General features: G+C 44.0%; 2 protein-coding genes across 9 annotated transcripts in view; one reads left to right on the top strand and one right to left on the bottom strand.

Annotated features, from left to right (window-relative positions):
• The window catches only part of UBAP1 (ubiquitin associated protein 1), a 64,202-nt gene extending 44,951 nt beyond the window's left edge, over nt 1-19,251 (top strand). The window contains 5 exon segments of the mRNA XM_047699611.1: nt 1,684-1,808; nt 8,008-8,943; nt 16,607-16,792; nt 17,463-17,564; nt 18,161-19,251. Coding sequence (XP_047555567.1) covers nt 1,684-1,808; nt 8,008-8,943; nt 16,607-16,792; nt 17,463-17,564; nt 18,161-18,301 — 1,490 coding nt within the window. The 3' untranslated portion in view covers nt 18,302-19,251.
• The window catches only part of KIF24 (kinesin family member 24), an 88,780-nt gene continuing 76,593 nt past the window's right edge, over nt 9,565-21,751 (bottom strand). For 7 of the 8 annotated variants that reach the window (XM_047699609.1, XM_047699602.1, XM_047699604.1 and 4 more), the window contains one exon: nt 20,614-21,067. In XM_047699609.1, the coding sequence (XP_047555565.1) occupies nt 20,927-21,067 (141 nt within the window). In that variant the 3' untranslated portion in view covers nt 20,614-20,926. Of the gene's footprint in view, nt 9,980-20,613; nt 21,068-21,751 lie in introns of those variants that run through there. The other variant, XM_047699603.1, reaches the window with a different exon arrangement.

Raw genomic sequence — 21,751 nt, forward strand, 5'->3', positions numbered from 1 at the left:
GCAGGCTCTCCACAGAGCAGGCAGTCCAACTTGGGCCTTGATCCCAGAATCCTGGGATCATGACCTGAGCTGAAGGCAGGGGCTTAACTGACTGAGCCACCCAGGTGTCCCAACAATCCTTATTTTACTAGCTGTTAATAGTAAAAAAGTAGGAACTATTTCATTGTCCATGATGGTTCTGCCAGTAAGTTAGCCCCAGATCTGGTCCAGAAAAGAAACCATGTACAATGGGAGTGTATAGTTAGAGTCATATATAAGAGCCACTCTCATTTTGTCTGACTCTAAATCAGTGATAATGTCCTGGTCTTTCTGTATGATTCAGCATTTAGGAAGAGAGCCTTCGGGGAGTTAGAGCAGTTCAGTTGTATGTGGTTTATGTCTCCTGATTAATCCTTTTTTGATTCCCATAGTCTTGTCTGTTTTTGTTTGTTTGTTTGTTTTATTTACTTATTTAAGAGGGACCATGAGCAGCAAGGAGGAGCAGAGGGAGAGCGAGAAGCAGACTCCCCACCAATCAGGGAAACCCAATGTGAGACTTGATCCTGAGACCCTGAGTTCATGACCTGAGCTGAGGGCAGACCCTTAACTGACTGAGCCACTTAAGCACCCCTGGTTTTCCTTTTTTCATAAGTGCTATGCTTCTTGAATATTTCTACATCTGCTGCAGAATATAGTTAAAAAAATGCAGAGTAGGGGCACCTGGGTGGCTCGGTGGGTTAAGCTTCTGCCTTTGGTCCATGTCATGATCTCAGGGTCCTGGGATCAAGCCCCGCATCAGGATCTCTGCTCAGCAGGGAACCTGCTTCTCCCCCGCACCCCACCCCCGCCTGCCTCTGCCTACTTGTGATCTCTCTCTCTCTCTCTGTGTCAAATAAGTAAATAAAAATCTTTAAAAAAATAAAAAAAATGCAGAGTAATTCTTTGTATTAATTAGATATGATTTTTTCTAAAGTAGAGAATCCTAGTCAAAGAGGTTCTTTTGTGGAGGTTCTATCAATTCATCAGTATTAAGTGCCTAATATGTATAGATTTTGGCAGTACGTCAGTGAATAAAATAGACTTAATGCTTGTCTGCAAGGAGCTTATATTCCATTGGGCCAGACAGACAGTAAATATAATTTAAAAATGAATTCCTTAATATGTTAGATGGTAATAAGTGCTGTGAGTGAAAGGATAGGTGGTAACATGGGAGTACTGCAACGAGGGTCAGGTGGTTTTTGAATAGAGTGGTCAGAGTAAGCTTCATTGAGAGAGTGACATTTGAGCAAAGACTTGAAGAAGTGGAAGGAATAAGTCACGTGAATATTTCAGGGAAGGACATTCCAGATAGAAGGAGCGGCCACTGCAGAAATTTTGAGGTGGGTTTGACCTTGTCGTGGTTGAGGAGCAATTACTGTGAGTTAGTGCAGTGGGCTTTGGAGAGGCCTTTTAGGCTTCTGTGAGTACTTTGGCTTTTATACTAAGTGTAATTGAAAATAAACCCTAATAAGATCAAGTAGGCTCAAGCAGGATTTCCTCCACAGAGGTCTAAGGTCAGGAGAAGGTAAGCAGTCAGAGCGGCAAGTCTCTGTAACTTCTAGTTTTAGGATAGCATAAATTTATGTTGTATCCTAGATGTAAGATAATAGCAGAACAAATAATAAAGTTCTTTGCTGATATTTTCTACTTTATTTTTGATTGTAGGGACTTTCAGTTACCTTGATGATGTCCCATTTAAGATAGGAGACAAATTCAAAACACCAGCTAAAGTTGGTCTTCCTATTGGCTTCTCCTTGCCTGATTGTTTGCAGGTGGTCAGAGAAGTACAGGTAAGTGGTGATTTTTAGTTAAAGTTTAGTGCATTTAAAAATTTAAAGAGTAAGATTTTGATGTATAGTGAATAGGAATAAAAACCATTCTCCTATCTCTTATTTTTATTTTTTATAGCAGCTGTTACTGCTTGGCTCACATTGTCTGTTTGTCTTTCTGTGTCTCTGTCTCTCTCACACACATACACACACACATATGCACACACTTACATATGTTTATTTATTACAGATCATCTACAATCTTTAGACTGTATATTCCTGGGTTTCTGTGCCTTGTCCAGAACAAACCCCTACTGCCCGTCTGACTTGCTCATTTACTTCTTTCTCTCTTTTGATGTCCTCATTATCTTCTTGGTCACTCAAATTAGGAAATCTTTTTCTCTCTGTTGTGTCTCACCTTTACCACCCAATTAATCCTTCTGTGATTTTTTTTTTTTTTTTAACCTGGACTTCTGCAGTAATCATCTTTAATTGGCCCTTCTGCTTACAGCACTTTAAAACATTTTTTTTCGTATTGTTTCTAGAACAATATCTTTAAAGTTTCCAGTTGTCATATCTCTGTTAAAAAAAAAACAACAACACTGATTCACCAGTCCTTATTTAATCAAGTCTAGACATAAGGTTGTGGTAAAGCACCTTAGCTCATCATCTCCATATCTCCTACGACCCAGGTGACTACCAATTCATTGAACATACCGTGTATATGACCTATAGTACTATGCTTTTTCTCATGAGCTGTTACCTCCACCTTGAATGTTTTCCTCTTTCTCACTGTACTAAAAGCTGTCTACCTGTTAAAATCTGTTTATTCTTCTAGAATGTGCTTAGATGCCATCTCAGTAGCTTCTTTCTCAACCTTTCGTCTTTAAAGCTCAGTTACATATAAAATTTAGAATTACTTCTTGAAAGCAGCAAATATCCTTATATTCTATGACTTCCTTTCTTCCCTCAGTACACATTTATTTAGTGCCTACTTTTTTTTTTTTTTTTTACTTTTTTTTTTTTATTCATTTATTTGACCGAGAGAGATCACAAGCAGGCAGAGAGGCAGGCAGGGAGAGAGAGGAGGAAGCAGGCTCCCTGCTGAGCAGAGAGCCCGATGCAGGGCTCGATCCCAGGACCCTGAGATCATGACCTGAGCCGAAGGCAGCGGCTTAACCCACTGAGCCACCCAGGCGCCCCTAGTGCCTACTTTTGAGCGGTGCTCTGCTAGGGTTGGGGATAGAAATAAATACCTTAATCACTGTCCTCAACAAGCTTGCAGTTTAGAGAAAGAATTAAATAGGAAAAAAGGAAAGTATGTTACCTATCAAACACTTCTTTCTATGACTTAAGAGTTTAGAAAATACAGTTTTCTGTCAAAGGAGTTTTATTTCTGGGGGATTTTCTGAGGTACCACCATGTTACCCTAAGAAATATTTATTTTCCAGTATATTCAGTAGGTAATCAAATGGAGAATTTCAGTTGTATTTTTTATTTTTTTTAATTTTTTTTTTTTTAAGATTTTATTTATTTATTTGACAGAGAGAGATCACAAGTAGACGGAGAGGAAGGCAGAGAGAGAGAGAGAGAGAGGGAAGCAGGCTTCTTGCTGAGCAGAGAGCCCGATGTGGGACTCGATCCCAGGACCCTGAGATCATGACCTGAGCCGAAGGCAGCGGCTTAACCCACTGAGCCACCCAGGCGCCCCAATTTTTTTTTTTTTTTTAATTTTTTTTTCTTCTTTTTTTTTTTTTTTTTTTTTTTTGATTTTATTTATTTGTCAGAGAGAGAGGAGAGCGAGCGAGCACAGGCAGACAGAATGGCAGGCAGAGGCAGAGGGAGAAGCAGGCTCCCCGCCAAGCAAGGAGCCCGATGCGGGACTCGATCCCAGGACGCTGGGATCACGACCTGAGCCGAAGGCAGCTGCTTAACCAACTGAGCCACCCAGGCGTCCCTAAATTTTTTTATTTTTTTAAAGATTTTATTTATTTATTTGACTGACAGAGATCACAAGTAGGCAGAGAGGCAGGCAGAGAGAGAGAGGTGGAGGCAGGCTCCCTGCGGAGCAGAGAGCCCGATGCGGGGCTCCATCCCAGGACACTGGGATCATGACCTGAGCCGAAGGCAGAGGCTTAACCCACTGAGCCACCCAGGCGCCCCTCAGTTGTATTTTTTAAAGTAATAGCTTTATTGACAAAAAATTCACATACCTTGAAATTCAGCTTTTTAGGTTTCCACACAAGTGTTTTTTTAGTATATTCAAAGTGTATAACCATCGTCAGTATGTAATTCCAGAGTAGTGTCCTTATCCCAAAAAGAAATGCAGTGTCCATTAGCAGTCACTCCTATTTCCCTCTCCCCCCAGCCCCTGGCAACCAGAAATCTACTTTCTGTCCCTATGGATATGCCTGTTTTGGACATGTCATATAAATGGATTAATACAATAGATAGTGTTTTGTGACTGACTTATTACACTTAGCATAATGTTTTCACTGTTTGCTTATTATCAGTAATGCTGGTGTGAATGTTTGTGATAGGTTTTTGTGTGGATGTGTGCTTTCAGTTTTCTTGGGTATATAAGTGCAACTGCTAGATTGTCTTAGGGTAACTGTGTTTAACCTTTTGGGGAACAGCTGTACTGTTTTCTAGAGTGGCTGTACCATTTTACAGTCCTGCCCACAGTACATGAGGGTTCTAGTTTATCCATATCCTTGCCAACTCTTCTTATCCATCTTTTTGATCATATTTATCCTTGTGGGTTTTACAATGATCTCTTACTGCAGTTTGATGTGTATTTCCTTAATTACTAATGATGTTGAACATCTTACATAGTTTTGAAAGCTGAATTAATAACCCTTTTGTGTATGGTGACTTAATTGGGCCAGAAGAGACACAGATTTCCCATATATAGAAAGTTTTACATTGTTCTGTTTGGTGACTTTTTTTTTTACTTTTTTAAGATTTTATTTATTTGTCAGAGGGAGAGAGAGAGAGTGCTCGAGAGTGCACAAATGGGGAGTGGCAGGCAAAGGGAGAAGCAGGCTTCCCGCTGAGTGAGGAGCCTGATGCCGGACTCTCCCAGGACCCTGTGATCATGACCTGACCCGAAGGCAGATGCTTACCAACTGAGCCACTCCCGCATCCTGCTTGGTGACTTTTTTATTGGCTATAACAAATGTCAGTAACCACTTCTCTGTGTGCAGGATACTACTGTTAAAATAGGATTAAAAAACACCATTTCTTTTAATAGTTCTCTTATTACTCACGGTTTCATTGATTAATCCAGAAAACTTGTTTTGAATCCCAAATTGTTGCTGTTTTAGGCTTTGCTGGGAATTTTCTATTTATCTGATCAGCATAAAGCATTAATAAGTGCATGGTACTGTCCTCACTGTATTCATGGCGCCTACTAATAACAAAAGAGGATTTTTGAGCTCCATTCCTGTGTGAAACAGTTGAAATATTTTTGTTCTCTTACCACATATGGTGCCTTTAAACTTTTGACTTCCTGGGTCTCCATGAGGAATTTGGTTGTGGTATTGGTGCTGGTCTTTCTTTTCACAGAAGGGTCAGACCTAGAGCTCTAGACGGATAGGTAACTTGATGCTTCCTATAACTTTGTCATATTTGCCCTTGCATGACAATGCAGACTTCAGTTTTCAGCTAAAAATTCATCAAAGTAAGCCAGTAAAACACATAAATAATTCTTGCACCTAGGGCCTACAAAGTTTTCATTGAATACGGTAGTGGTGGTGGCCATAGTAGTAGGGGGTGGCCCTTAGTGTCATCATTTAGAGTAGAATCTGGTATCACTCATTCATGAGCTGGAATTGCCATTTAATAGCAGTGTAATTTTGTGTAGATTACTTAAACCCTCTGGGTCTCCATATCCTCATCTGTAAAGTGGGGATAATTAGCTTTTAAGGTTGTTGTAAGATTAAATAAAATAATGCCTTTATAATATTCGCTCTGGTTCCTGGTACTCCATAAATATTAGATGTGGTTATTATTTATTTGTACACTCAAACCACACTCTTATTTTTTCACTCTAATATTTCTGTTCTTTTTTTTTCTGTGTTCTAAGTATTTTATATTACTTTCATAATTAAAAAATAAAAGGCAATAAAGGTTTTACAAAACAGTGAAGAAATTTCCAGTTCTTGAGAGTAAAACGCCAGGGACCTAGGTTTATAGGTGGTGGAAGTTGGTTACAGCCTGTTTATGGTGGAAGAAGCCAGATGCAAAATTGAATTTCCTCCATGGTTAGAAGCAGCAGTTTGTTCAGTGCTGTTTTTTCACTCCCATTAGTGGTAGAAAGGAAGTGTCATGATTGCCCAGGTGCCTTTCTGGGGCCCAGCAGCTGGCTCAGGGGTATACATGAAGAACTTCTCTTTTAAAGGTTGGTTTGTTTTGTTTTGTTTTTATTAAGTAGGCTCCATGCTCATCGTGCGTCTTAAGCTCACAACCCTGAGATCAAGAGTCGCATGCTTCACAGGCTGAGCCAGCCAGGCACCTCACAGGGATAAGTAACCTTCCCCCCCACCCCGGCTTTTCTTTTTTAAGATTTTATTTATTTATTTGTCTGAGAGAAAAAGTGAGCACAAGTGGGGGAGTGGCTGGTAGAGGGAGAAGCTGGCTCCTGTCAAGCAAGGAGCCCCCAGGACCCTGCGATTGCGACCTGACAGATGCCCAACAATTGAGCCACCCAGACGTCCCAGATAAATAAACTTCTTGATGTGTGCCTTTCCAGGCTTCTCTTGTGTTGTTTGAAGCTGAAAAGCTTGGGGATGACCGGAGTTTCTTGTACTCTGAAACTCTTGTCTGGGCATGTAGGCCTATTTCCTGTCCATCCCCTCCTCTTATCTCTTCAGCCTTGAATGTACACCTGGATATTGTTTAGTTCTGAGACTTTAGAGTGAACACTAAAAGTTTTGTTTTTTCTGAGGTGAAATTTTTAAAAAAATTTTATTTATTTATTTGACAGAGATCACAAGTAGTTAGAGAGGCAGGCAGAGAGAGGGGGAAGCAGGCTCCCCGCCGAGCAGGGAGCCTGACATGGGGCCTGATCCCAGGACCCTGAGACCATGACCTGAGCTGGAGGCAGAGGCTTTAATCCACTGAGCCACCCAGGCGCCCCTGAATTTTGTTTTTTGTAATAGGTCTAATTTTTCCCCTAAGTGTACAAATGAAATTTTTATAAATTGAGATACACTTGAAGGTACTGTTAAAGAACGAACCATAAAGTGAATCCTTACGCAATTTGCACTGTAAAATCCTAATTTGAATATGTCTCGATATCTTAATAATCAGTTTTCCTGTGTTTAGAGTACAATCTGTTCATTATAATTTAATAGGTGGTGGTTTAAGAACATAGAATCTGTCTGCAGTCATACTGCCTGGGTTATATCCAGGTTCTACCATGTACCAGCTTTATGACCTTGGGCATGGCTCTTGTAAACTGAGGGTAATAGTATTTACTGTAAAGGGTTGTTGAAAAGATCCAGAGAGTTAATACATAAAAGTGCTTAGAATCTTGCCTGGTTCCTCCTAAGTGCTTCTTAAATGTTAGGGACTGTTGTTACTGTTGAGCATAGGCTCTATCTAGGGCATTTTGCTCGATAATGGAGACCCTGAAGAGGCTCTGAAGCCCAGTAGTTGCCTGCAAGAGGCTTGTGATTCTTGGGAGAAGTGTTTAGAAGAAAAATTAAAGATTAGATCTATCTGTGATAGATAAAAAAAAAAATTAAAGATTAAATCTATCTGTGATCACTTGTGATCACCTGATAGAGACAGACATTATGAACAGACGTTATGAAAGGGTTCAGAGGAGGGAACAAGGCCATCAGCAAAGCTTCAGAGGTGGTCGCGGAGCTCTGCCTAGCCACCAGCGAAGAATTCTAGAAAGGGAAATGGCCTGAGGGAAGAGAAGCAAAGGAAGTAGTTGGCAGGATACCTTTGGCCTGGTAATGTAGAATTAGAAGTGGTGAGAGTTCTCTCTACTTCATTTCTAGAAGTAATCTGGGAGCGTAGTTTGATTAAACTACATAAGGCGCTTAGGAAGCCTTAGTCTTCCTGACTGGGGATCATCTCATACACCTTAAATGCTGCTTTGCCAGGTTCTGTTGTGCTCGTGTGAGAAAGAATTCATTGGAGGAATTGAGTTGGGGAGGAGCAGCCACCTGGGTTCATACGTCCTTTCTTTGCTATATCTTTACAGTATGACTTCTCCTTGGAAAAGAAGACTATTGAGTGGGCTGAAGATATTAAGAAAATCCAAGAAGCCCAGAGGGAAGCAGAGCGCAAGGCTGAGGAAGTAGAAGCTAAAGTGAATTCTAAGAGCGGCCCAGAAGGTGACAGCAAAATGAGCTTCTCCAAGACTCACAGTACAGCTACAATGCCACCTCCAATTAACCCCATCCTTGCCAGCTTACAGCACAATAGCATCCTTACCCCGACTCGGGTCAGCAGCAGTGCCACGAAACAGAAAGTTCTCAGCCCACCCCACACAAAGGCAGATTTCAATCCTGCTGACTTTGAGTGTGAAGAAGACCCATTTGATAATCTGGAGTTAAAAACTATTGATGAGAAGGAAGAGCTGAGAAACATTCTGGTAGGAACCACTGGACCCATTATGGCTCAGTTATTAGACAATAACTTGCCCAGAGGAGGCTCTGGGTCTATGTTACAGGATGAGGAGGTCCTGGCATCCCTGGAGCGGGCAACCTTGGATATCAAGCCTCTTCACAAACCCAATGGCTTTATAACCTTACCACAGTTAGGCAACTGTGAAAAGATGTCTCTGTCTTCTAAAGTGTCCCTCCCCCCCATTCCTGCAGTAAGCAATATCAAATCACTGTCCTTCCCCAAACTTGACTCTGATGACAGCAGTCAGAAGACAGCCAAGCTGGCAAGCACTTTCCATAGCACATCCTGCCTCCGCAATGGCACCTTCCGGAATTCCCTAAAGCCTTCCACCCAAAGCAGTGCCAGTGAGCTCAATGGGCATCATACTCTTGGGCTTTCAGCTTTGAACTTGGACAGTGGCACAGAGGTGCCAACCCTGACTTCCTCAGATCTGATCTCCCAGATGCCTTCCCTCTCTGTCTTGTCTGTGTGCACAGAAGAATCGTCACCTCCAAATACAGGTCCCACGGTAAGCCTTTTAAATCCCCCTGAGTTAGAGCTCTAAAGATTTCTTAAATTCTGTGTAGCATTTGCTGCCTCACATTCTTCTTTTCAAGGTGTAGGGCAAGATGGGCATGGCTATATTGACCTTGCTTATGTATGTTGTTCTGGCCATTTTTCTGAGGACAAAGGAGTGTTAGCTTTGCGCCTAGCCTGGGTTATGCTCGCTTGTTCCTACCTGCATCTTTCTCGTCTTTCCTTCAAAAAGATAATGTATGTCATGCATGAATGATGTTTTTCTGCCTAATCACTTTGTTCTTTTCTCTTCTACCTCTTTTTTTTAAAGGCTTGCTTTCTTTGTAACTTTTTACTTTTTTTCCTGCTTTATTAATTTTTTGAAGATTGCTTGGTAGTCCTCATAATATCTTCTTCCTGCTTTCCTCTCTCCATCTCATTGTGCCCTGAAGGTTGGTTCTTCATGATTTACCATGTGTTTACCATGTTTACCTGTGTTTCTTCAGACCATGTGGTGCCTTAGTAGCTGGGAGATAAATTTGTATCAGAAGTCCAAGCAAAAGGTAGAAATATGTCACTTTTAAATCTACAGATTTTTAAAAAATATATATTTATTTGACAGAGGGAGGGATTATAATTAGGCAGAGAGGCAGACAGAGGGGGAAAGCAGACTCCCTGCTGGGCCGGGAGCCCAATACGGGGCTCAATCCCAGGACCCTGAGATCGTGATCCGAGCCGAAGACAGAGGCTTAACCCTTTGAGCCACCCAGGTGCCCTAAACCTACAGATTTTAATCCTGCAGTTTCTTTTTTGCTCACTGCTAAGAATTGTGCAGTTTTCTACAAATAGAGGGAGAAGGGGAGGTTGGAATTCGAATTAGTGTTGAAAGATGGATTGATACAAAAGTTGCAACTTGTTATGACCCTGAAGAAAATCTGATTTTGTCACACAAAAAAGTTGCAGGCGCAGCAGGGTTCCTTTATTTGTTTATTTGTCCGGCTTAATTCTTGATGTAGTTTCAGCAGCACAAAACGATACATTATTCCATTCTAAAATAGAAATCACAGAAGTCTAAGAACTTTTTGCAGTACCAGCTCACAGATTTTTAAAGTTTATTTATTTGTTTATTTAAAGATTTTTATTTATTTGAGAGAGAAAGAAAGCACAGAGAGGGGGCTAGGGACAAGCAGACTCTCTGCTGAGCGTGTAGCTTGATGTGTGGCTCGATCTCAGGACCCCGAGGTAGGACTGGAGCCAACTGAGCCACCCAGGTGCCCCCAGTTCACAGATTTTTTTTTAAATGACAGCATATTAAGAGACTATTTAGAGCCAGAGAGAGGACCCTGATCTCATTGGTGGGATATCTGTCAGAGACTGTAATAAGCCAGTAGAAAGATGAGCCTTGGCCTGCTTTAAAGTAAGTGCAAAGTCCCAGCGATAGCATTCTTGGTAAATGATTGTCTCTGTGTGTGAGTGCTTCCACTGTCATAGAGCTCACTGTTTAGAGACTTCTGTGAACCTTGGCCCAAATAAACTTGATAGAGCAGAACACTCTGGTGTTACCTCCTAGGAATGAGCTTCATCCTCATGCCTTCTGGTCAGTAGGATACTCTTCATGACTCATTGTATGCTTTAGAGAAATTAAAAGCACTCTGGGGAAGATAAGGGATCCTTAGCCTCAGATTCCCCTTTAAAATTACAGTAACCATTTAGAAACCAAAGCTCTTGAACTAATGGCAGAGGTTGTTCTCAAACGAGAACACCTGTCACTCTTTGACCACCTCATTGTGGAGTTTCTTTTGGGCCAATCCATTTCAGGGTCAGGGGGAGGTCTGCTTCTTGCTGGTTTAGGGACTTTCTGCCTTCAAGGGGCAGACAAGCCAAGCTGACGGTCTGGTGTTTTTCTAAGGAAGTCATGGCCCTTACCCCCAAGAAGCAAAGCCTGGTTTCTCCTGGTCCTCTATCTCAGTGAGTCTTTGAGGCCCACAGTGAGAACCTTTCCCAGTGAACAGAGCTCTTCTCTTCAGGATAGTTAGTGACTTGAGGATGGGGGAGTAGAGTGGTGGTCAACTGGGCTGTGTAATACACCCTTTATGTAGGAACTCTGAGGGAAGTGTTCTTGGAGTTTGGTTCTTGTTGGCTGTTTTAGGCCCAGTGTTTGGGTCTTACTTTTCAGATTCTGATTTCATGTTTTACTGTTTATATAAACTAATCTTAGACGTTGAGAAATCCATAGAATCATGTAGAGAGGAATCTTGTAATGTGCCCTTCTTCTGAGACCAGCACAGAACTGCCTGACCTAAGCCTTAGCTCGTCTTTCCCCACTGCATGTCAGCCTTTTGTGGACCTTGCTCTGCTCATTGGTTAGACTTAGTCTGCCATTGGGTTCTTTTTCTCCAGATATGGATATATTCCTTACTCTTCCCCAGTTGCTTAAGCAAAATATTTCTGCTCTTCCCTTACACTTACAAGTTATGAATTTACTAATTTTGGCCGATAAGCATTAGTAGTGCCAGTTTGGTTTGAAAGTATATTTAAAATAATTTTTGACATACAGACTCTCAGCTTTTAGGTGTTCAGATCTGTTTATTTTCTGTTGCCATTGCTTTCATACTTAGAAGTCATTTATCTTTAGATTTTTTTTATATTTTATTTTTATTTTTATTTATTTTTTAAAAGATTTTATTTATTTATTTGACAGAGAGAGAGATCACAAATAGGCAGAGAGGCAGGCAGAGAGAGGGGGAAAACAGGCTCCCTGCCGAGCAGAGAGCCCGATGCGGGGCTCGATCCCAGGACCCTGGGATCATGACCTGAGCCGAAGGCAGAGGCTTAATCCACTTAGCCACCCAGGCCCCCCTGTATTTCTAAATAAAGTGCTTGTATTGCTTTTTCTATATTTATCAGTTTTAGATGGTTTTATACTTCCTGTTATAGTTGAGGATTTAGCTCTTATAGTAGCCCCTCCATTTCCTTCCCATAGCTTCCTTCATAATTAGATCACAAATTTTGGGTAAATTAATGTTGCTGTTCACATTATGATATATCAGGTAAATACTTACTGCCAAGTTTGAATACTATATTGTGATTTTTTTTTTTTTTGCACCTTTTTCTCATAAACTACTCCATTTAAAAGATTTGCAGTTTTTCTTTCTTTCCCTTTTTTTTTTTTTTTTTTTAAAGATTTTTAAGTAATCTCTGCACCTAACTTGAGGTTTAAACTCAATCAGAGATCAAGAGCTGCACACCCTACCAACTGAGCCAGCCAGGCTCAGGCACTCCTACATAGTTTCTTTGTACTTGTTGCCGGTATTATCCAAATGCTCCAAGAGAGCCATCAAAGACCTAGTCATTTTCCCAGACACATCCAGACATACTGGTTAACCTGCCAATTTTGAGTCCTTGAATATCCAAAAGTGTCTGTACTCCTGCTGGAGTGGAGGGTTAAGCGCCTGCCTTCAACTCAGTTCATGATCCCGGGGTCCTGGTATTGAGCCCCGCATTTGGCTCCCTGCTCTTCGGGAAGCCTGCTTCTCCCTCTCCCACTCCCCCTGCTCATGTTCCCTTTCTTGCTATGTCTCTTTCTGTCAAATAAATAAATGAAATCTATAAGAAAATTTTTTTTTAAAATTTAAGAGTGAGCAGAGGAGGGGGAGGAGCAGAGGGAAAGGGAGAGATTCTCAAGCAGAGTCCATGCTAAGCACAGAGCTTGACTTGGGGACTCAGTCTCATGGCCCAAAATCATGACCTGAGTTGAAACCAAGAGTTGGTCACTTAACCAGGTGTGCTACCCAGGTGCCCCTAAACTTTTTTTTTTTAAATTTTTATAAACATATATTTTTATCCCCAGGGGTATAGGTCTGCGAATCGCCAGGTTTACACACTTCACAGCACTCACCATAGCACATACCCTCCCCAATATCCATAACCCCACCCCCCCTCTCCCAACCCCCCTCCCCCCATCAACCCTCAGTTTGTTTTGTGAGATTAAGAGTCACTTATGGTTTGTCTCCCTCCCAATGCCATCTTGTTACATTTATTCTTCTCCTACCCCCTTAACCCCCCATGTTGCATCTCCTCTCCCTCATATCGGGGAGATCATATGATAGTTGTCTTTCTCCGATTGACCCTAAACTTTTTTTATTCAAGTATAAGCTCCACTGATTTCTAGTATTCCTCTGCTTTTCTGTGTTCTTCCACCTTCTTCCCCCCAACCATAGCTTTTGGGATCTTAATTTTATTCATGGTGTGCCATGCTGTGCTCATTGTGTTAGGCCCTCCTGGATCCTTTCAAACTAAGGCTCAGCTCTGAGATGTTTTTAATTAATATTTTCTGTTTTTTCTTTTTTGAAATTCCTATAACTGGATGTTGGACCTCTTTGTTTTCTAATTTGCTACCTTTTTCTAATTCCTATCTGTTCTTTTTTTAAAGATAATTTTAAAAATTTTAATGTTTTTAAAGTAATCTCTAAACCCAGTATGGTGCTTGAACTCTTGACCCCAAGATCACATGCTCTGCTGAGTAAGCCAGCTAGGTGCCCCCTCTTTGTCTTTATGTTTTACCTTCTGGATATATCTTTGACTATCGTATAACTTTCTTTCTTTCTTTTTCTGATCTTACAGCCTTTTTTTTTTTTTTTTTTTAAACATAAAATGTTTCAGGGGTATGGGTCTGTGATTCATCATAGTCTTTCACAGTTCATAGCACTCACCACAGTACATACCCTCCCCAGTGTCCATCACCCAGCCACCCCATCCCTCCCACCCTCTTCCATGCCAGCAACCTTCTGTTTCCTAAGATTAAGAGACTCTTATGGTTTGTTTCCCTCTCTGGTTTCCCCTTGTTTCATTTTCCCTCCCTTCCCCTATGATCATCTGTCTTGTTTCTCAAATTCGTCCTATCAGTGAGATATGATGATTATCTTTCTCTGATTGACTTATTTCACTTAGCATGATACCCTCTAGTTCCATCCACCTCGCTGCAAATGGCACGATTTTGGAGGTTTTTTTGATGGCTGCATAATATTCCATTGTGTATGTACATGTGTATATACACACACACCACATCATCTTCATCCATTCATCCGTTGATGGACATCTGGGCTCTTTCCATAGTTTGGCTATTGTGGACATTGCTATAAACATTGGGATGCACGTGTCCCTTCAGATTACTACATTTGTATCTTTGGGGTAAATACCCAGTAGTACAGTTGCTTGGTTGTAGGGCGGCTTTGTTTTCAACTTTTTGAGGAAGCGCCGTACTGTTTTCCAGAGTGGCTGCACCAGCTTACATTCCCAATCTCACAGCCTTTTAAATAAAATTTTACTTTATCATATTTTAAATTTCCAAGTGCTTTGTCTGTTCCCTCTTTTGGTTTGGTGTCTCAGGCTTTGTAGTCACATTTAAGAGTGAGGCACTTAAAAAAATTAACATTGGAGGGAATGTATGTTTTGGAGGTGCTTGCCAATCATTAAGCTTTAGTGTAGGTTGAAGGTTACTAGGCTTTGGGGAACTCTGCAAAATGTTAACGCATGAATGTTTTGGGGGCTTATATTTGCATCTAAGAACTCTGCTTGAGGGTTATGGAAGGTTTGGGAAGGCTGGTGTGTAGACCTTTACTTAAATCCCCCTTTTGGTTCTTATACTCACTCACCTATGCGGTGCCTTGTGTCCTTATTTTAGTCCCTAGAGACTAGCAGGCTGCTTCCTGAAAAGGATGAGAGTCAGTTGGGGAAGGTTTTGCTGGAGGGTTTTATTTCTCCATCACTCACTTTGTGCCCTTGCTTTATCCCAACAGTGCCTGGTACTTCCAAATGCTGAACCCCTCTCAAGAGTTGAGAGGAGCTGGTGGACTGACTCCCCTTTCTCCCACTTACTTATAACTTAATTGGTTCTGCTTAGTTACTGTGGTTTCATTAGTATTCTGTGTTCTAAAATTTCATTGAAATATATTGTCCACTGTTGTTCCCTCTTTCTTTGACCTTAAAGATTTTGAGAGAGAGAGAGAGAGTGAGAGAGCGAGAGCATGAACAGGCAGAGGAGTAGAGGAGTAGAGGGAGAAGGAGGATCTCCACTGAGCACGGAGACCAATGTGGGGCTCTGTCCTAGGATCCTGGGATCATGACCTGAGTCATAGGCAAACACTTAACCAACTGAGCCACCCAGGTGCCCCTTTTCGACCTTAAATATTAATAGTTTTGTCTTATTATCATTTCGGTGGGCTTTGGGGAGGGAGAATCAGGGTCACTTTGCTGTGTTATGTGGAATTCCCCCTTTGAAATGCTAATAGACCTCTGTTTATTCTGTAGCTGATGAGTAGGGCCCTGTAAATGCCAAGCCTAAAGCCAGGCCCTGGGAATTCAGAAATACAGGTGATATGGTAACTAACCTCTGGGAGCTCACATGAACATATTGTGTGTCAGCAGTATAAACAAACCCTGTTTGGCTGTTTGTATTCTCAAGCCCAAGTAGACCCTGCCCTTGAAGAGTGATTATCTGGGGACCTGCAGAAGTGGCCAGAGTCTTTGTCCCCTCTTGTGACTCCTAGAATTTAATGACTGAGCCCTGTGACTGAGCTGCCAGGGGTGTTGGGGGTGAGATGGGTAAGAGGAAACAATGGGCTTTTAAAGGCCTGTAGTCTTGATTTTTCCCAGTTGACTTTGAGGAAAGTATCTGGTTATAGCTATATAATTTTGAATGTCTAAGACCAGGGGTTCCGTGCTTCCTCCCCTCTCCCCCTAAAGGAGGTAAAATTCTGTTGAAATACTTTCCTGGTTTTCAGGAGCTGGGCCAAACTGTAAAACAACTGTGACCTTGTTCCATGTTGGTTCAGTCCTTTGGCCTGAGGGTGAGCAGCCTTCAGGCCCTGCATCTGAATCCTTACCAGAAGTGGTGGGAGGGGTTAATCACGGGACTCTACCTGCCAATCAGATGGAGGTTTATAGGGTCCCCCGGCTTGGAGCAGGCTGCCTGCAGGGCAGTAGAGGCAGGGTACTAGAATCCCACCCTGTCCCTGAAGGCCCAGCCTGGTGTGGCTGGCTAATAGTCCTTCAGTCTTGGCTCTGTAGGAAGGCAGCTGCGGCAGGGCACTGAACCTTTGCAGCTCATGGTGTGGGGCGGAGGTGGAGCGCCCTCGAAGCCCTGAGCCCCTGAACTGGCCGTGTACTCTCTGTCTCTACCCAGCCCAGGGACGGAAGCAAGAATAAAGACATTGTTGGGAGAGAGTCAGCCCCACAGTTAGGGGTATCTGAGGTAAATGATCCTTTTAGGACTCGACATACAACAGCCTGAGAAAGGGGTGATGAAGCACTGGAGAGAAATCATAGCAGCCATCTTGCTATCAGTCCCATGGCCAGCCTCAGAACTTCTCCAGTTCAAGCCCAGGGGATTTAAACACAGAAGGGCATGTGGCTTTTGTGGTATTTTCTCATTCTGTAAGCTGGGATGAGGGCAGCGGACAGACACAATTGTAGGTGTCTGCCCAGCTTTTCGTTCCCTTGCCTGTTCGCTCCCTTACCCCTCGTCAGGATGTCTGGCCAGCCACCTAGCTCCTTCTTGCAAGTGGATCGTTTGGGAGTTTGATTAGTGTCAGAAATGGCAAGCCCGTGGACTGGGCTGCTTCTGGGGCCTCAGTCTTCCTTCTTCCTGCTTGATCCTCTTGTTTCTCCACCACCAGGTCACACCTCCTACTAATTTCTCAGTGTCACAAGTGCCCAACACTCCCAGCTGTCCCCAGGCCTATTCTGAACTGCAGACACTGTCCCCCAGTGAGCGGCAGTGTGTGGAGACAGTGGTCAACATGGGCTACTCATATGAGTGTGTCCTGAGAGCCATGAAGAAGAAAGGAGAGAATATTGAGCAGGTGAGTGAGTGGTTGGCTCGGGGTGGGACAGGGGGTCATGCTGGAGAGAGGTCCTAGACCAGTGTCCTGCTTGTATCATAGAGCCCAATCACACTTATAGCCCCAGCGTCCTTTCTGGTGAGTTGCAGGACTCAGGGCATTTTGCTGGGGGGGACAGCAGCCTCAGTAGCGGTGCTCCTACTTAGGGGGCTGCTCTGGGACCTAGGCTGGAGGAAAGCCCTGGGAGCATTGGAGCCATTGGGACTATTCTCTGCCCTTTTCTGCCCCTCCTGAGAGGGCACATTAGGCTTGATATAGAGATGCCTCCTTCAAATGTTTATCCTGTCAAAGCTGCCCCGGGGTGTTCCCAAATAGGGTACTGGAGTCCTAAACCTTGGGGGCATTTTCTGACTTGGGCTGTTAGAATATCCTGTCCAGGCTATGGAATTGACATGGAGATGTGAGTCAGCTGTGACAGGAACTCCTTTGAAAAATTACTCAGGTTTAGAAGGGTGTGCCGACCTGTTCAGCAAATAGTCACTGAAGTCCTGCTATGTTGGATGCAGTTCACGATACAGAATCAAGTCCCAGCCAGGTGGGGAGCAGACCTCACATTGTTGGCTTGTGTGAGACTCTTGCGAAGCACCGTCAAGAGCGGTAGTAGGTGCTCACCTCTTTTTCTTTTCTTAAGATTCTCGACTATCTCTTCGCACATGGACAGCTCTGTGAGAAGGGCTTCGACCCTCTTTTAGTGGAAGAGGCTCTGGAAATGCACCAGTGTTCAGAGGAAAAGGTAGGACCGTTCGTGCTTAATGGGAACCCTCTGCAAAGGATGGACAAAGTAGCATCCTCTGGCCAAGAACCGCCCCCTCCCTGCCAGTGACTGCTGGCAGAGGTAGCCAGAATGCACTCTCTGAAGTGTCCAGATAGGCATTTTGCTAGTTTGGGTAGTTAGGCTTAATGAAGCATTGGGTTGAAGATGACTAGAGTCCCAGGGAAGGGAAAGGGAAATGACCTGGGCAAAAAGCTAGACTTTTGGATGATTGGGGATACTGCTAGTCGCTTTGCCTATCCTGTTCCCTGGAGAGCAGCTGTTTCTGGTTTCAGTATCCTGCCTTGGTGTGAGTGTTGATTTTGGTTAGTGGGACCCATGAGTCAGCAGGATTTGGAACTGGGCAAAATTCCTTAAGGATGATGGGTTGTAGCATCAAGCATTCTCCCCTGGCTTCCTCCACAGCCGCCCTCAGCTTGCTAGGGGACCTCAAAGGGACTCATAAGCCTCTGGCAAAAGATGCAGACTTCCCCAGGCAGCCCCCTGCATGCACATTCCTCTACTCTGCTATGTGGCCTGACCCCTTTCTTCAATATTTATTCTCTTCTGTCCCTTAGATGATGGAGTTTCTCCAGTTAATGAGCAAATTTAAGGAAATGGGCTTTGAATTGAAAGACATTAAGGAGGTTCTGCTACTACACAACAATGACCAGGACAATGCTCTGGAAGACCTCATGGCTCGGGCAGGAGCCAGCTGAGACCAGATGCTGCCTAGGCCCTGCCATGGAACCGCCCCTGCGGGAGGCCCTGAGGAGCCCATGTGTGGGGAAGGAGAAGGGGCACACTTCTGGTTTTCTTTTGGGGGTGGAAGGTCAGGAGTGGAGACTGTGCTTGCCAGTCTCTGAGCTGGGGAGAAAGTAGGAAAGACTCAGGCATGTGAATGCCTCTAGCATGGCCCTGGCTCCTTCTATATTAAATGTATTTGTATTTTGAGAAGTGTCCTTCCCACCTCGGCCCTCCAGGGGTCTGTACGTCCTCAGCCGAAACCTGGCCCAGCTGCCAAAAGGAGTCAGGGAGAAGGGGTGGGAGGGCCAGACTCAGTGCTGCTTTAGGGCTAGATGCTTCCCTCCGCTGCACTGGTGGACTGAACTCTAATCCAAGTTGAGTGCAATTGAAAAGGTTCTTCCAGGGTTTTTTCCCCCGCCCACTTCCTTTAACAAAGTCTCTTAGTGTTACACTGGTTCTGTAATGTCTCTGAGGTGCAAAGAATGCCCTTTCCCCATGGGATGTGGAGTTGGCCTCATCTGCCAGGCAGTTACCATGCTTCCCTACCCCAGCCTGTTTCTTTTGGCTTGGTTTGGACCACGATCCTCTGCTACCCAGGATTTTAGAGCCCCCTACTCTAGGAAAGTCCGTTTAAGAAATCATTGGCCCCTTCCCAGCACACTGAGTCGGGGAGAAACAGGCTGCAGTATAGTAGCCCAGCACTAACTCCGCCTCGGTTCTCCTTGGAGAACAGCCTCTCCCTCCAGCCCCCTGCTCTAGGATGACACAATGAGTAACACCTAGTCATAGAAATCAGTCTCTTTCGTTTTATATTCTGTTGTACATCATTAAAGATAAATACAAAGGATATACAGTCTTGATGAATCTAATTTGCTAACTATTTTGATTCTTCAGAGAACTACTAATAAAAATCTAAAAGGTACGTCCTGCTGTGATAATTCCTTTATTGCCAAGTGCTATTTATTGAGGGGTTGGGGTGGGTGAGAAAGGGATTCCTGCTTGGATTTGCCTGGGATGAAACAGGCACTAACCATTTTCTGTCTTTTTAGTACTGTCTCCCACTATAGGCCTGTGGGACCCAGGAGCTGGCCATGTAGTCGGCCCTGGCTTTATAGACGCGTCAGGCATTTTTGTGCTGCAGGCAGGACTGGATTCAGACTGTTTGACCAGCTCTCGGTGGTGCTGCTGTAGCTGAGGGAACTAGATTGCTCCCTTAAGTTTCTTGTCCTTAACTGTCATCTCACATTCCTCTAGTGCTTTTGGCTGGGAGCGGGTCTTTTTTTTTTTTTTTTTAAAGATTTTATTTATTTATTTGACAGATCACAAGTAGAGAGAGAGGCAGGCAGAGAGAGAGGAAGGGAAGCAGGCTCCCTGCTGAGCAGAGAGCCCGATGCGGGACTCAATCCCAGGACCCTGAGATCATGACCTGAGCTGAAGACAGCGGCTTAACCCACTGAGCCACCCAGGTGCCCGGGTCTCTAATTCTTTTAAGGATCACATGATCATTAAGACAGCAGAACCTTTGGGCCACGAAGCTGGAAAAAGGCCGCCCTCTAGTGCTCAGATCAGGTAAAGGATGACAGGGCTGCAGTCAGAAAGCCAGTCAGACCTCCTACCCTATTAAGCCCTCCTTTTAAACCTTAAAAAGGTATCCTTTCGCTGTAAGAAATTTAAGTTTCTGCACATTACAGGGGGCATCAGAGCCAAGACTGTGACACCTGCATCTTACTGACCCAAGGTGGCCCTAGGAAGTGACAGACTACTTTGTCTTGAGGCGTGTATAAAAAAAATTCTGCCTCAGAGTCTCAGACCGTTGACAAGAGCTTTTAGTGCCAAGATACTACTGAACACAGGCCCTTGGGCGAGAGTGGACAGCCAGGGTGATGCTGGATAAAGGTAAGGCAAAGAGATCCTCCACTTCTTTAACTTTGCCATGAGAGGGTGTGGCAGGTGAAGAGTCAGGAGCCAGGAATTGCTACAGGAGCATGAGCGTTGTTAAAAAGAGTAATGCAGTGATGTGGGTACTCTCTTCTGTCTCTGAATTGCTGGGAGGGAGGGTAACTGGGGACATGAGGCCTGTCCCACCACTCTCCAAGGGCTAATGGGGAGTGTTATAGTTTTTGGTCAAGTCTTGAAGAATAGCATTCAGCTAACAAAGCTCCTGAAATTCATCATGTTTTCTTCCCCAGCTTCTAGGTTAGCACTGGCCCACCCCATCCTCTGGTCCTCAAAATTTGGAAACATCTGCAAGATTACTAGAACCAAGTGTCCTCGGTTCTAGTAATTGTTCTAGAACCTTATCTCCACAGACAAGGGGTCAGTAAGATAAATACTCTTCCAGTACCACAGGAATAGGAGGGCATACTAAGTTTTTCAGGCTGCTCTGCCCTTCCCTACAAATGTTCCTGTGCTTGGAACTGAGGGACATAGGCTTGGGCCTTGTCAAGGCCATGTGTGGCTGGGGAGAGGCTAACATGGGCAGGACTAGGGAGTGGGTTCTAGGATCTGTAAGGAGGAGATGGCAGAGGCCCCTCCAGCCCCTGGGAATTCAGCACAGCCTCCTGAGCTGCTCCCATCACCTCATACTGGGTCTTGTTCTAAGCCACCACTGTCCTCTCAGGGGCTGTGGCTGGCCTGTGGCAGGCCAGGTACAGCTGAAGCTGGCTCCTCAGACCCTGGATGCACTGGGATTTCAGAGCCAGGATTTCATCCAGCTGGGTCACAAAATCTTCAAAATCCTGAGGAAGGAAACAAAGGACAAATGGAGCTTTTGGTTTTGTTGGCCTTCTGTCAGGATCTGCTTTTCTAGTCCCTTTTCTTGCAGGGAGTTTTCAGAACCCTTAGGCCCGTTCTTCAGCTAGAAAGCCTGCAGGACACCTGGGTCCTGTGACACAGGGTGAGGCTCATTTCTCTGCATTTGAGACTTTTTTTTTTAAGTAATCTAAATCCAGTGTGGGACTCGAACCCCTAAGATCAACTCTAAGATCAAGAGATGCACACTTCACTGACTGAGCCAGCCATGCACCCCGCACTTGAGAAACTTCTATGTAGAGAGGTATTCTGCAGGACAGAGGGGTATCTTTGCAAAAGTACCTCTGGCTGAGGGGCACCTGGGTGGCTCAGTCAGTGAAGTGTCCAGCTCTCGATCTTGGCTTAGGTCTTGATCTCAGGGTTGTGAGTTCAAGCCTCCACTGGGTGTGGAGCCTATTTAGAAAAACAAAACAAAATAACTTTGGTCAGCATGTGGCAGGTCACTTACCATCACAGGGAGGGGCTCCAGCAAGCCAATAAGAAGGCAGAATGGCAAAGGATAGAGGCTGGAAACATTTTAGCCTGGAAATGGGGAGTGCAACTCCAACTCCCACCTGTCTGTGCAAACCCTTGAGCTATATCAGAGGAATGGCAAGAGGAGGCCCAAGTCC

This window comes from Lutra lutra, chromosome 13 (genome assembly GCF_902655055.1).
Source record: "Lutra lutra chromosome 13, mLutLut1.2, whole genome shotgun sequence".
In the NCBI taxonomy this organism is placed as follows: domain Eukaryota; kingdom Metazoa; phylum Chordata; class Mammalia; order Carnivora; family Mustelidae; genus Lutra; species Lutra lutra.